Source organism: Sceloporus occidentalis, unplaced genomic scaffold (assembly GCF_023333645.1).
Source record: "Sceloporus occidentalis isolate IW3139 unplaced genomic scaffold, rSceOcc1.0.p SCAF_5, whole genome shotgun sequence".
Taxonomy (NCBI): Eukaryota; Metazoa; Chordata; class Lepidosauria; order Squamata; family Phrynosomatidae; genus Sceloporus; species Sceloporus occidentalis.
The window spans coordinates 86,480,610-86,497,434 of NW_028316985.1; the positions used below are offsets into that span (position 1 = coordinate 86,480,610).

A 16,825-nucleotide genomic window follows, 5' to 3' on the forward strand; every position below is an offset into this window, starting at 1 on the left:
GAGGCTGAACAAGACTTTGGTCAAAGGCTGCATATGGATCGTATAATGCGTGCCACCTGGCTCTCATTTTACCATAAGTGCTTATGGAGTAAACATGAGAAATTGGGCTAGGAGCCAGTAGAAGACAGGTTTCCAATGCCTAGAAAAAGAAGCAGCACTCCTCAGAGAAATAATAATGCCCTTAAATGGTTTACTGGAGACAGATACATTTGCTCAATGTGCTTCTGAACTGGAGCATAATATCATTGAAGCGAGTTGGACAGTTAGCCAGAAGTGGCCAGCCTTCTCAAGTGGCATGGAAAATATTTTCAGTGTTAAGTAGAAAGTGAGTTTGCAAGCCCAGTTCATGCATAATTTTCCTTAATATGTACAGACACAAAGTGTTAGTTCTCTGAAACAAGATTTTAGAGACCTACATTTTATGAGATGGTTATGCTGGATCTGTAATATGTAAAATTACTTCAAAGTAGTTTCTCATTTCATTTCTAATTTTACTTACTTTTCATATTGTCCTCTGACAAAACAGATCATACATTTTCTCCTGAATTATGCACTTTCCATTTTAATGTAAGTATTTTCATAACAGAGCTGTCCAGAAGAGTTTGTGGGGGAAATGCAACACAATCAAAAGTTTTGTATGCATCATTATTTTTGTTGAATGACCATCCTCAAAGCCAGTAACAGGATTCTTAGGTCATCGTGTTAGTTGAAGTAGATAAATTGCAAAAAAAAGTATAAGTCTGCCAGATTGGTAATGGGTGTTATAGTCCTCTTCTGGTATCCTTTTTAATGGTACAGGAGACACGATAAATTAGCTCTTCCGTTATTCTGCTATAATATAGATCTAAAATAATGTTCAAATAGTTCATGTTGTAGCTCTCTCCAATTGTAGAAATATCCTTCCTCAGAACTGGGGCAAAAACAACTGGCTACGACCCTGCCAGCAAGCAAAGCATATATGGGATTTTTCATCAGGACTATGATTTTGGTGGCTAGTACATCAAAAGAGGTCCTACTAGTTATCTAAACTGAATATATGTCAACTGTATTTCATTTATAGCCTTCCCTTTATTTTCAGTACTGGGTGCTATAGTTGCTTGGATGGGTCAGTATACAATCTCATAAAAATAAATGATAAAATGGGAGATTTGGAAAGGAAGAAAATATTTTTTGACCCTGTTGATACTTCTCTCTTGCAGATTGTTCAACATTCCAATACTTTGATTCACAAAAAAACCTCATTTCCATTTAGGTTTTCATCCTAAAGAGGTAACATTGGCGGGTTATAGACCACCAAAAATACGTATTGAATACGTATTAGGGTTAGGAAGGGGCGGTGCTTCCGCACCCCCTAACCCTAATACGTATTCAATACGTACAATATGGCGGCGGACGTTCCACACGGCCGCCACCATATTGACATAACGGACGCTCTGCGTCCGCATGTGGCGCACCGGAAGTGACACTGCGAGTGCGCCCTTTGGCCTCTTCCGGGGCCTGAGAAGGAGCGTGATTTCCACTCTCCTTCCTCTCAGCGTCCGGGAGCCCTGCGGTGTGGCAGCTGCGGCTCCCGAACGCCGCAAGCGGCGGCGGCGGGATAGTGCTGCTTCTCGGCGGTATGTAACCCGCCATTGTAAGTTGATACCAGAAGTATTAGAAAGATCTGCTATAGTGATGTCACTATTCAAGGTAGTGGCTCCACTCTAGGAATCACACAAGATAATGGTTCAGAGGAATCACACATTGTTAATAAGATTTTTCTGTGGCCCCTTTTCAATGTGTAGATTGTTTATGTTATTAGAATAAAAGACATGTACAGCTTTTTGATAAAATATTTTATTAATAATAATAATAAAGATACAAAAATACCAACTTTAATGGCTAGTGATGATGCCTTTAGTTACAGAATTGTTGCAAAATCAGAAACATAGTTAATAGGTTTCCAAGTGGCAGCATCTACGCAGAAAAGTATTCAAAGAAAAACACCCAACTGTTCCAATTACAGCACTGTAAAGCTAGACCGATACTGTCAATGATAACCTGAAGGAAATAATAAGGTCCCTTTTACCAACAGGCCAATTCTGATGAGAGAGTAAAGAAAGGCTATTTTAATATGGCAATGTATACATCAAACAAATGGTCTTTCAGGCAGGCTCCTGGGGGAGAAATGGAGAAACGCTGACAACCTGGTTGTTGTTGGACTGCAGTTTCCATCAGCCCTTATCAGTGGGTATGTTGGCTAATATATTTGGGGCTGGAATACAACAATGTCTGGAGGACCAGATATTCTCTACCAGCATTATAGTGATTGTCAGGAAAATCAGCTGATCTATTGGGTGGGGGTTGGTTGTAGTATTTTTAAAAGAAAGGAAATATGGTTGTGTTGTCAGTATTTCTCTCTCACACAATATCTCCGCTGTCTGGGCACCAGATGAAGCAGTACATGGCAAAATATAAAAACATAGCAATAAATTTAAAAAGTCATTTCTGAAAAATTCACATTAAACAGTTTACCTTCTGACTTTTCAATCCAAATCTCTTATACTAAACAAAATTAGTCAGCATTCAGCTGTGGTTTTGACTTAAAACAAATATGTCCATGTACTGTATTCATTTTAAAAAGAAAAGAGAAATAATAGGCACATACAAGGAACAAAAATACACAATGGCCTGCTTTGTAGAATTCATCCCCAGTGCCAATGAGGGATGCTAAATGTCCAGTTAGAAAACTGCATCCATTCTCCAGGTTTGATAGAAAGGTAATCTTATCAAAGTAATGACATAGTTGCTTGACAGCATCCTTTATAGCACAAGTGCTGTAACTGAAACATTTGCATGGTAAAGTACCATGGGTACCAACAAGAAATATTCATAGGAATAAATGAAGCACAAATTCTTTGCCAAATATCGTTAATTTCCCTCCCTCTGTTTTTCAGATCCCACCACTACTACAGACTTTTTTCTCCTGATCCTGGGTTCTCAAAAATCTATTGATATATACTCATTCATATGGAAAGACTCAAAAGCCATACTAAAGGAGACCCACATGTAAGAACCCCTGAGTGGTTCTGCTTATGCATGGGTTGCTTTAGGCATTTAGCTGTGAGCACAAAGGGACTTCACAAGGTTTGTAGCACTGGGGTGCTGGTGTAAAGTCGGGGTAATGTCTCTACAGGAAAATGCCAAATTCCACACTCTTGTCTCCATCCTGCTGAATTAAGAAAGTGCAAACTACTTTTGCACTTCAAAGGCAGATTGCACCAATGGAAGTAGGTGGAAGACAAGGGGGGGGGGAGTGGGAAGACAGGAGAGAAACTGTGACAATTTAAAAGCAGCTACAAAATCACAATAACAGGGGATGAATAGGGACTGTCTCTGCCAAACTGGGACAATTCAAGGTATGACTTGGATATATCATGGGCTTGCTAGATCCTAGCTCCCTGAACTGAGGAATCATAGCAGCATAGGCATTACAGTCCTAATCCACTATTATTCTGGCTATTTGGCCTAAAGATGTCCCTGTCATCTAAGGAAATGCTCTGTACCCATGACTGACTGGTACCTGTAATTACGTTTATCCATGTGAATGAGTACCAAAAGATTATCAGGACAGGGGGAAAAAGTACTGTGTAAATAACCTCCAAAACATGGTTTGACAGACAATTGCTTGTATGTTCTAAATAATAAATTCCATACAACTCAATCTGCTGAGACTCAGCTCAGAAAAAAAGTATTTTTAAAAGCCTTATGTGTTCTAGCAACTCCTTCCCCAATATATATATTTCATATTTATATATATCTATATATAAATTCATATTGTCTTCTGCACAGCAGAATTTTATAATATTTTAGAATCATTTTTATTACACTGAACAAAATGCCTGCATACATAATACAAAATGTTGCACATATAATACAGAGTACATAAATCATGAGAAAAAACGCAAAGTGAATGACAATTTATTCATCGCCTCATAAACATCACTATTCCGTTCATGTATCTGTTACGAATACAAATGTAGAAAGAGAAGATTTTAGAGGGCAAGGATAACATTTTCAAAAGACATGACTCAAGCCATAGCACTGATAAATTGAAGGAACTGGTTTTATATAGATCCAGCTACATTAACTATAGCCAGCTTCAATTGGCTTAAATACAAAAATCTTGGTTCATGAGTCTGGGTTGCTTAAAGAATAAAAACCATCAAAATGCACAGTAACACTGCTACACATGCCAGAGTTAAAAATTCTGATCACACAACTCAGGTTCCATTATTGGCTTAAAAATGTGTGAGTGTTGTTGTTGTTTTTTTTATCATTACTTCAGTTTAGAAATTATTAAAATGGTGTGTAAAAATAATGAAACCTCTTTGAACTAAATATACAAAAGCCTCAGTTTCTGGTGCTATATTTCATCTGTTTGGAAGGAAAAAATGAAGTTTACATCCCTAAGATAGATAACCTTACTAAAGAACTAGCATTAATTGCTTTCAGTAAATACTTGGGAACAAACCATGGGGTTTGTTTGCTTGCTTGCTTGCTTGCTATGTAAAAGCCCTCTACCATTTTGGGACAAGGCTGTGCATCTAATATTTGGCAGCAGTTACTTATAATGAAAATATGAATGATAGGTAGCATGTTAGAAAAGACTTACTACAGGCATCACTATAGATTCATCAGTGCAAGTCATAAATTCACAGCTACATCTAACTATGAGAGCCAACCAGTTAATCCTTTTGGAAAACACAAGGAAATAAATCTGCAGCCCTTTGGCAAGAATTTGCACATGCAAATTTTTGAACTTGCAAAGCTGTATTTCACCACGAATGACAAGCTTTAAGCACTCTGACATTCTGTTTTTGAATGGGATACACTGTCTACCCTGGATGCCATATACATTAATTTTCATAGAACTGGAGCCTAGAATTTTAAATCAGTGGCAAATATGGATAAGAAATGTGCTTTAATTCTGGGTAATGGTAGATAGTTGTCTGCTGTTAGATCTCTCAGTAATAGGGATGGACGGAGTATTTTAAAACATTTTTTTAAAAAAAATTAGGTTTTAAAAATAGGTTTCCCAAGTGTCAGGAAATCCTGAACAGAAGAATTCCAGACTGACAATATTATTTGCAGTTTGGGATGAATCTCATGGAAAATTGCATTTTCTGCAAAGGAAGCAGGTCCTTTAATGCATAGATAACAATATTTCAGCACAAAAAATATCATTTTCTGTGCAGAAAATTCTGTTTCATGTACAGGAAATGCTGTCTCATATGCAAAAATATCCCATCTGAATTTTGTGTAGAATAAGTCTGAGACAGGAAATAATTTTCCAAAACTGTATAATTTTCAAAGCCCTTTTCACAAAGAGAAGAAAAAATGTTAAAATTACTAGAGGTTTCCTTCAAGAATGAAACTAATGAAGAATTATATCACTACTTGGTAATTTGTAACACCAAATAGTTTCAACTCCCATTGTTTAACAATAGTAGCAGCAAAATGACTAAATGGTACAACTGATATGAGGAGAGCTTGGAGTGAATCAGGTAGATTTTAGAGTAGAAGGACTGTTGGTGCTATTACTCGAAATACATTCCGGACCTCAGAAATCTCTAAGTGTATGCTTTCTGCACCTGGCTCTGACTGGTTGATCTCAGGTTTCTAGTAAAAAAAATAAAGCATATCCCACAAACTCCAAATCTGCCCACTCCTGATATAATTCAATCATTATTCCTCTTTTGAAGGAAAACAAACATCTTTAGGACCACTGATAAGAGGAACAAATATCTAGAGAACATTGAAAACTATTACCATAATCTGAACTCATGTGAAAAAGGTCCAGGTAAGCTAACTCATATATGTTTACACATGCTGTTGAATTGTTATTATCTCCTGCGTTGTATCTTTAAATCCTGATAAGCAGGATTTGGGATAAGAGAAAGGGCTAAATTCAATATTTGTAGTATCCCACAATATGCAAGCATTCTTGGCATATTCAGGACAAATATAATGCTTTAATGCAGCATGGAATTGTCACCTCATAATTGATGTTTACGTACCTATTGCAATGAAAGTATGTGTGTCTGTATGTGTGTGTATCAGTTTACAAAACTAACATTTGTTATTCCTTAACACAGCTTCCAGAAATGTACTGAAACACAAATATAGATCTGGAAACTTGGCCAAGGATTAGGAAGAAAAGCAACTGGGAATTGTAGAGTCGTTGAAAGCTGAAAGGAAGGATCTTTGGGGGAAATAACTGGGAAATATCCTTCAGAGCTATGGTGCAGCAAACTGCAGAACCACTTTCAGTGGTGTCTGAATGTAAAAGACATGAAAGACAAGTGAAACATGATGCTATTCACACCAACAGGCTATTAAGGCAATGGTTCCCCAGCATCATATCCCAGTTAATGTTGGATTACAACTCCCAGACATTCTAGCCTACCAGGTTTTCTAAAAGCTGAAGCCCAACATAACATGGAAGCACAACTTTGAGAAACACTGCATACCAACAAGGACAACAGGGATCAAGTTCTGTACTAGTTGGTATCTGAAGATCTAATCTAGCCATTACCATTTTGCATTCCATCTCCTTTGACTAAGAGATCTCTGCATGCCATAACACAAACTGTTTTAAAGACTCCTTAGTGTTGAAGTATTCCTCCCCCCCCCCCCCATGGCATGGTGGACTGCTGCTGTTCAGAGATCAAAAACCACCTCAGGCACACCAAACTCACAGCAAACATCTTTGGATCCCAGTCCATACACCAGTAAAAATGGTCTACCATATGAATGTCAGACTCCATCTCTTGGAATCTTCTATACTCACTTATAGAAAAACCTACCTAGTTCAAAAATGCAACTATAATCATGGTTTACAAATTGTTATCAGTGCTTCTAAGTATGCCCATTAATTTAGGTGATTGTTTTCATACTCCAAAACAGCAGCAAACATGGAATCAAATCCCATAAACAGTGTGTGCAAGGAACTCTTCCTATTAACAGGAAATGAAACCAATGATAACTTTACTTAATTCGGCTGTAAATCCAAGCAACCATTTATAAAGGAGACTGAAATATATTTAAAACTGAGATTTTAGCAGGAGGGAGCATCATTTCTGGTTTACAAACACATTTATCAATGTCCTAAGAAGAATTAAGAGGCTTACAAAAGTAAGAAAAAATATTGTAAATCTCGAATTCTGTTTCCATTTCATCAACAAGCTGACCTAACCAGCAGCAGATAAAAAATTGGACATTCTAATTCCACAGAACTAATTCCTCATCCAGCAATCAATCTTGCAGTTTTGCTTTCCATTCAAGTATCTTCAGGAAATAGGTCACCACACTTGCTTATGCCGCAGTTCACGTCACGCAGCGCAACCAAGAGGCAGAACATGGCAGAAATCTCCATAAATATCTGCGAAACACGACTGTCAAGTGTACTTGATTGATGTTACGTTTCCCTTTTAAAAAAAATAAGGGATCTTCCTATTACAATTCAATTTCATACTTTCCAAAATGTTCCCATGGCTGGAATTTTCTTACTTGGCTGGAATGGTCAGCTATGATCTGTACGTCATTAAGATTTTATGTATCCATTTTGAGTAGTAGGCCACCCTGACAAAAATCCCGGGTCGTCTGGGAATCGCACATCCACGCCCAGGAATAATCACTCCCACTACTATTTTAATTCTATTTTGTTCACAGACCAGTGGGCCACCATAATCCCGCTAGAAGAGAAAAATGAAAAGAAATAAATAATCAGGCAGATGTATATATTGTTCCAAAGGGTGTGTGTGTGTGTGTGTTTTAAAAAACTATCCCACACTTGTCCTTTAAGACTCTGATGTATGCAGTCAGGCAGCAAATAGATAACTCCGTAGGAATGAGAGAGTGCCTAAATGTCTGATTACAATGGTGCTGATGTTGCCGCTGCCGCTATATGCCTTTAAGTCATCTCCAACCTATGGCAACCTTAAGACGAACTTATCCTGGGGTTTGTGGGTCTGAGGATTTGTGACTTGCCCAAGGTCACCTAGTGAGATTCCACGGCTCTTCTAGAACATGGCCACATAGCTTGAAAAACCCACAAAAAACTATGGATGCCGGCCATGAGCAGGGAATCAATCCCTAGTCCAATGCTCAAACCATTATATTACACTGGCTCTCATCTGCAAGTTACTGTCATTAACTCCACTAATTCCAATGGTATAAAGATATTATTTGTATGCTTTCTGTAACTAAGTGTATTAAAATATAGGCTAACTAAATTATTCTAATCAGACTACAACATAAAATTACCTTTTGGCAATTTTGGACACCTAGCTATCTTTCCAGAGTTCCTATACCCTGGTCAGGAATACAAATGTTAGCAGCTCATAGTATTTCCTTCCCATCTCATTACATCTTAGCATTATGAGTCCAGAGTTCTTTTTCACTCAGATTATAAACAGAAATGGGTTACAATCTCACCTCCAATTTACAATTCTCAAGTGCATCATACTTAACTGACTTAGGTGGCAGCAGCACTAGCAGATGTATCCCTTTCTACTTGTCATATGATTTATGGATTACCACTATACCAAAGACCCATGTATGTGGGGCTCAGGGAAATTTGATATTCCGGTATCATAAAGGCTCATAGTTTATTTGTGAGTAAATAAGGCATCTTTTCAACCATTTAGAAAAATAAATTAGTTTGCTACAACCAACTCTAAATTATGTCTACTTATAAATTAAATCCTATCACTATGGACAGTATACAGTTCTTCATTAAACTCAGAGATAAATTATTCCCTTCTATAGTTTTTTGTGGGTTTTTTGGGCTATGTGGCCATATTCTAAAAGAGTTTATTTCCGACGTTTTGCTAGCATCTGTGGTTGGCATCTTCAGAGATGCCAGGCACAGCTCTACTAGAACATGGGCTATGTATGACCCCATAACTTGAAAAACCCACAAAAAACTATGGATGCCAGCCATGAAAGCCTTCGACTTAATATTCCCTTCCAGCTTGATTCTTGAGCTAGAATCCAGAATCAGTTGTCATCTACATTCCCTTGACTCAGGAAAGGAATGAACCATTAAATGCACAATCACCAAAGGCAAGCAAACTCTCAAATGCTTTCAAGAGGGTCTACTGAGATGTTTGGCATGTTTCCACCAAGAGAACTATCATCTGCTTTTGGAATATTAAATAGAACCTTGGTCCATAGCTGTTTATGGAATAAGAACAAGGCTCAGAGCATGGAAACAAGAGACCAAATGTCAGGGGATCCAGTTTTTCTAAATTAAAATCTCCATTGTCAATCTAAATGACAACTAAAATCACACCACTTCATAATTAGAGATGGGAGAGGTTATTCTACTACAATGGGTACTCCATATTCACTGGGATTTGGGGCATAGGACCCCCATGAAAGTGGGAAAGCTGCAAATAAAAAAACTATGTTTTTATTGTGACAGAACTGTGGTCAAGATCTGCCAGATATTGACCATGAAATTGCACTGAAAAACCTACAAATACCCAGAGAAGTGTTCTTTCTAGGGATCTATAGATCCTCCAGCATGATGTTTGGCAAAGGTTGACAATAAAGTCATGCTGGAAGACCTGAGATTCCTGGAGAGGACATATTAATCAAATCTGCAAAAGACAAAGCCTCAAATGTGGAGGGCCAACAGTATTTCTAAAACATAACTAACTCTATGTGATAATAGTGTATGAAGGGCTGGGGACTGGGGAGACCCATCAAACCCTGTTAGCCATGGGTGGTCTTGGGCTTGTCATAAATTTACAGCATCAGCTGGAACATATAACTGGTTTAAGAATAAAATAGGTGCAGCAAATTATGTGACCCTGGACTCCTCAGAGAAAGGGTGGTTATACATTCAATGAGTAAATAAAAATAGTACCTCACAAGTTCCACTGCCAATGCTCTCAGCTCGAGCACACATTTCTGACTCTTTCACAACTATATTGCCTCCCAAATCTTGATTGCAGCGCTCGTTTCCCACAATGATCATGTTTGCTTCTTGGAGTCTCCCATCGAAGGTGGTGCCTGAAATTAAAAACAGAATTGGCGGGGGGGTGGGAGTTTGTTTTTTATTCTGTCCCTAGCAGCATGTTGTTCTAAAACAAGGAAACAAAAAACTTTGCAACATGCATTTCATATCTATATTGGTTCAAGTGGAGAAACATAAAACAGAGTGTGCCTTGGTTAAATAACTCAATAAACAAAATTAACTGCACATGTTCAGAAAGAGGGAGAGAGGAAAAGATGAAACTAATTTGCACCTTATTCTGAGTATATCTAAAGCAGCAGGTCTAAAACCTATCTCTACCAAAAAAAAAAAAAATTCCACTGGCATGATTTGGACCAGATCCCAAATCTATTGCCATGGCTGAAAATTAAACAAATTTCAACAGCAAATTCATTGACTTATGTTTTCCATACAATGGTGATCATACTGGATAAAACCAAGGGGGAGGGCAGTGAGAGTAAATTTTCCATAACAGATGAACCACAAAGTTGCAACCTTCTATACGCCTTTCCTGTTGGGTATAGTTGTTAAAACTATATGATGCCATCATAGTTCACAATACAATACAATATAATCAGAGAATCATAATAGCAAAATTGAGATGGAATAGACTGCAAGTCAAACCCTCTGTCATCCAGAAATACACAGCTAAACCACTCCTGAAAGATTTGCATCCAACCTCTATTTAAAGACTTCTAAAGAAGAAAGCTCCATCATGTTCTGGGGTAGAGATCAACTGGTTACACTCAAGATACTCTTTCTATAGTGTTTTTTTTATTTGCAGTTTTTCCACATTCATGGGGATCCTTCATTCCTAACCCAAGCAAATGTGGACCACTGTATGGTTATTTTATCATCACTCTTCTCTTCTCCCCGTATCAGTCCATTTAGCACTTGATTTCCATTTCTTTAGCAGATCCATAGTAAAACCTTGGTCAAGCTTTGTAATATGTTGGGATACTATATCTGTTTCCAAAACTGACTGTTTTATTTACAATCCAGAGCAACTTAAACAATTCTTCACATACTGGGAAAGGTACACTAAGACGCTGAAAACACGGACATGATACTACAGGCCAGCCCTGTGGTATCCCACCCAGCCCATTCCTGCCCCTGCAGTACTTTCTGGGACCAACATGGCAACAGGCAGGTGTTCACACAAACACCACCACTATGATGTGAAGCTACTGCCACTGCACCTCCTTATCTACTGTTGTCAGCACTGTTCTCCATGAAGACCCCTGCCACATCCCATAAGGACAGAAATAGGGCACCTGGCTTCACCCACATGTCCAAGTACCCTCCCGCCTTTGATATCACAGTCCATGACTGGGGTTTCACAATAAACAGCAGGTGGCAACAGGAAAGCACTACAGTGGCTGTTTCTGGTTGGACTGGTGTCTGGCCTGCCAAACCCTGGCCCAGGGCTGTATACACAGGATGCATAGAACCCCTAAATTTACCTCTAAATTAAGCTTAGATTATTTCATTCTCTGAACAAACAAGTTCCATGAAATTTCAAAAAAGCAAAGAATTTTCATAACAGTGACAGAATTCATCCAAGATCTAGATAGCAAAGGAGGATCAGCTCCTTTTTGTGTGACAATTATTATTATTATTATTATTATTATTATTATTATTATTATTATTATTTTGCCTGTCTTATAAGAAGCACAATATGGTTCTTTCTGTCCTGGGAACAGATGTACCAACCAAATATGACTGATATGAATTAATGAGAATTTCATTTCAATTTATTTTTTAAGAATTTGCCAAATAGTGTTTCATATTTGGGGGGAAATAAAACCTTCTGAAGCTCCAAACCCTTCCCCCAATTAAAAAAATTGTCCAACAATGCCCCCCAAACACTGCTAAACACCCCAAAATGTGACTCCTCTTATTTATCTTTGACACCTACTACACCTCATGCTCCGAGTGAAAAACTCTCAAAATTGTCCCACTACTCCCAATTCTTGCAAATGGATCTGATGTGACATTACTTCTTGCTATGATGGAAGGAAACTGTCCCTCTGCAGTTGCCTGACACTATTTTAGTGTATGATGAAGAAGAAATCATCAAATAATTTCTTGCATTTGGGATGTGCTGAATCCTCTAGAAAATTTTGGTAGCCTTATGGCAGGCTCCCTTTGCTTCCCCCACCCCCCAATCCTCTGGATGTTTCACCCAGGTGGCAAACTCCAGATTTGCATTATAATTTCCCTTTAGCAGTGGCAAATCAATTTAGACCATTGTTCAGAAAACAGGAGGTTCATCAAATACTCATTAGCTAATATCAGCATCCACAAACTTTGGATGGCTACAGTTATATATGATCACATTCAGGTTTATAAAAAGATTTCTTACGTCCTGTATGTCCCCATCCATAAACACTGCAGGTGGTGCCTTCTGGAATAGTACATCCAGAAATGGGCAACCGGATGATAGCAACAGCATCACTGCTTACTGCTGGCCTGGGAAAGCAAATGAAAAGGAATAGACATCTCTTTATTTTAATCCGCATTAACTAGAATTAGCACCTACACTAGTTCCACAAGCAGATCAACTGACAAGACAAATATTCTAATTATATTTCTTAAAGCTCAGATTTCAACTGAAGTTTGTTTGTTTTGGGTAGACTTATGGCGACCTCATAAATGTCATTATTAGGCAAGGAATACTCAAAAGTGGCACTGCCAGTGGTGGTGGATGTGTGCCTTTAAATTATTCCTGACTTATGGTGACCTGCCTAAGGCAACCCTATCACTGGATTTTCTTGGCAGAATTTGTTCAGAGGGGGTTTGCTATTGCTTTCCACTGATGTTGAGAATGTGTTGAATTGTCCAAAGTCACCTATTAGGTTTCCATGGCCAAGCAGGGATTCAAACCCTGATCTCCGAGTGTCCTAACCCAACACTCAAAGCACTGCACCATTCTGCCAGTTCCTTCATCTGAAATATTGCCTATAGCACCTGATATTCATTGGTGGTTTTCCATCAGGTACTAACCAGAGCTGACCCTAAGATCAGGTGGGATCTGGTGGCTTTAGGCTCTAATGAAGTGTTTCATTTATATTTTGGCTTTAAATCTCTGATATTTATGTATTGAAAACTTATAGTACATCTGATAAATTCACAAAGTAATCTTGTATATACATGGGTAGAAACTGGGCAGCCTTCAATATTTTGTTTTACTGCAACTCCCACCTTTCCTCAACATTGGCTATGCTGCCTAGGACTGATGGAAATAGCAATTCAACAATATCTGGAGGATCATATGATTCCCACTCCTGCTGCACATGGCTTTCACTAACTAAGATATTACAGGACTGCTGGGCAAATTGTGCTCCTCCAGTTCTTGGAACTGATAGCACTCCTCTCACCACTGCCAGTGCTAACTAGGGTTGATGGAATCAGCTACCTCACTCACTCCTAGGCTATACAATTTAACTGAAGTTCCAATATGCTTGCAGCATATGAATTGCTATAGCACTCATTAAAGATACACCATGAGACAACTAAAATGGCGGCCCAGGGAACAAGCACATATATGCTATAACCTACATTTCCCAGACCACAGTTATCTTTCTAGGGATGTAATTCTTCATGAAGTTACTTCTCAAAGGTAACAATGAGTAATTTCAGCCATTTTCTTCCTACAGAGAAAAAAAGTGTTTGAAAACCACAGTTTTCAAATCAAAATTGTGAACAGCCTTTTGAAAATCACAGTTTTCAAAGGCTGTTCACAATCTTGGCTGTATTCTGTGTGAAATCCACACTTGAATGTTTTGCACAGAAATCAACATTTTCTGCATGGAAAATACTGTTTCAATACAGAAACATTAACTCCTGTTTTCTGTGCAGACAATGCTGCTTTCTCTGCAAATCAGCCATGTGCAAATTTTGCACAGAATAAATTCCCACATAGAATATAGCATTTACTGCATATGAATCAATATTTCTGTGCTGAAACATTCTTTTCTGTGAAGAAAATACTGTTAGCTGCACAGAAAATGCCATTTTCTGAGCAAAACAACCATGTACGAATATTGCACAGAATAAGTCCCAAACTACAAAGATTCTCATCAGTCCAAGATTCTTCTTATTAGCATTTCTCAGTACTCAAGAATATGTTCTTTAACTATTTCCTGAATATTTTAGAATATTCTTTCCATTGCTAGACCTTTTTACCAGATGCAGATCTGCCATGAACAATTTCAATGATTGACTTAAGTGAGAGAGTGTCAAAGCACGTGTGTGTGTGTGTGTTTGTGTGTGTGAAGGGAAGCAGGTGTGCAAAACAGTTACCATTATTGTGACTAACCTGGAAAGTTTCAGCAATACTAGATCAGATCCTTGAGGGCCATACACCAACTGGGAGATATTCAGAACTTGTTTATGCTTCTCTTCATGGGCTCTTTCAACATTATGTATTCCAAGCCAAGCTTGATAGTCATTGAGGTTATACCTAAGAAGGATAAGAGTCATTGATGTATTCTATATGAATAGAATAAAATACTGAACAGCAGGCCTTTTTCCCTTGGCTCTTCCCTCAACCTGGTTACAATGTAAAGAAATTAAATTAAATAGTTAAATTTAATTAAATAACTGTTGCAGCACTGGAGAGTGTGCTATCCTCCAGATGTTGTTAGACTGCATATCCCATCAGTCCTAGATAGCAGAACTAATGATGAGAGATGATGGCAGTTGCAGTCCAACATATGGATGGCCATATGTTTCAAAAGCATGATTTAAGACTGCATTAAGATGAATTCTGTCAAGTCTTCTTCCAGCTAATCCAATGTTCTCTACATAACTCTTTGCTTTTGCCTTCTCATTCATGTTTCAATCCTCTCTACTTGTCCCATATTTTTCTTGATGTCACTGGCTGCTATGGTCTAATTTCACAGTGAGTCTGTCCAAAGGAAAATGAAAGGGACAAAAGCAGAGTGTGAGAAGACAAAAGTAATGTCAGGCTCTAGGTCTGCAGGACTTGCTTTGACATTAGAGGGCTGGAAAACACTTCAGGCATCACTCTCTTCCTCTATTGCCCTTAGCTAAGCAGCTATGAGGCTACAAAAGAGAGTATGGCAAGTATTAGGAATAGGAAGTGACATAATTGCTTGACAACAGATAAACATTGAGGCAGTTCCAGGGGAGACTAGAGTGGTGTAGCACTCTAGAACATTTTTCCAAGAATCCAGACATCAACACCTCAAAGTAACTTCTCACTGCTGCTTCTATTTCCCCCCTCCCCATATCTGACAAAAAATATGAAATTCTGCATCTATCAAGAAGCATTCATCAAATCTCTTCTAGAACATGGCCACATAGCCCGAAAAACCCACAGAAATCTATGGATGCCTGCCATGAAAGCCTTCAACTTCACATTCATCAAATCCATGCTCCATCAATATCTCTGGGCTAAATTAAAATACCATGTGGATTTACTTATAGATTTGATTATTTTTAATTCCACCTAGTCCCAAACTGGTAATTAAGGTGGTTCACAACATGGTTAAAAGCAGATACAAGTAACAATATAATAAACTGTAATGTTAAAACATTAATTAGCAACTACATTAAGATGCAATTAAGTTAACAACAATATTAGAACACAGATCCCTCAGAGATCCACAGGACAATACCTGGCAGCAGCCCACAATACCACCTTTGGACTTTTTCTCTTTTAGGAAGAACCAGAGTTAGTGAAATATGATCCCTCCAAGTCCCATTCTGGAGTGGTGGTCCAAAAGGATACCATAGGCAATGGAAATCTGACAAGAGATTCCAAACAACCAACAGGAAGACACTCTCCCATCCAGTTCCCAGCACTGCTCATCCACCAAAACAAATAAATCTATCTCCATCCCATAACCAGAGCTGGATCCAGATAACCCATTTCTTCTAGCAATTACAGCTTGAAGAACATATAGCACCTTGCCCAGTTATGGAATATAGGAGTTGTTGTTATGTGGAATAAGGCTGAGAGAGGTTTTTTTAATATCCGGAAAGGATCATGATCACATATTGGGCTCTTATACCTGAGTTACCAAAACATGAAATTGCTCACACAGATGGAAAGCTCATTTGCACTTGAAGCTGTTGTGTTTGTGTCACCCATGAACATTTTACATAAAACCTTTGGAGCATACCACTTAAACTGCCATTTTCAGTGGTGCTATTGTTTCACAAAGCAAACAGACACATTATTATACCTAATTATTGTCCAGCATCTACACATTCAAAATGCTTTATGACTATTTTATTCTAGGATAGTTCCACAGTTGCATCTAGAACCTAGCTTTTAAAAAGTTTGGATATTCTAAAAGTTTCGCCCACCACCGCCACTGATATCATGATATCACTCATAAAAAGTTATATATCACTACAGAATATGACTGTAGAAACACTTGTTGTTGTCATGTGTCTTCCAGTCAACTCTTATCTACAGTGAACTTTCCTTGTGTTATCTTGGTGAGATTTATTCAGAGGAGGCTTGTCACTGCCTTCCTTTAAAAGTTTGTCATTGCCTTCCATTGAAGTTGAGAGAATATGGCTTGCTCAAAGTCACCCAGTGGGTTTCCATGTCTGAGTAGGGATTTGAACCCTTAGTCCCCTGGAGGCTTAGTCCAATACTCAAACCACTATACTGCACTGGCTGTGTAGAAACACTTTAGGAATGCTACGGCCTGTTACAGACTGCCAAAATAAAGCTGCTTCAGGTCTCTTTGGAAGTATGCTGTTTAAATGATGCATGCATCCTAAGAATCCGGAAGCTGC

General features: G+C 38.3%; 1 protein-coding gene across 1 annotated transcript in view; it reads right to left on the bottom strand.

Annotated features, from left to right (window-relative positions):
* Positions 1–1,866: 1,866 nt before the first annotated feature.
* HGF (hepatocyte growth factor) overlaps positions 1,867–16,825 on the bottom strand; it is an 81,105-nt gene continuing 66,146 nt past the window's right edge. The window contains exons 15-18 of the mRNA XM_089524627.1: positions 14,367–14,510; positions 12,411–12,517; positions 9,917–10,062; positions 1,867–7,736 (exon numbers count right to left, since the gene is read on the bottom strand). Of these exons, the coding sequence (XP_089380753.1) occupies positions 7,569–7,736; positions 9,917–10,062; positions 12,411–12,517; positions 14,367–14,510 (565 nt within the window). The 3' untranslated portion in view covers positions 1,867–7,568. The remainder of the gene's footprint in view (positions 7,737–9,916; positions 10,063–12,410; positions 12,518–14,366; positions 14,511–16,825) is intronic.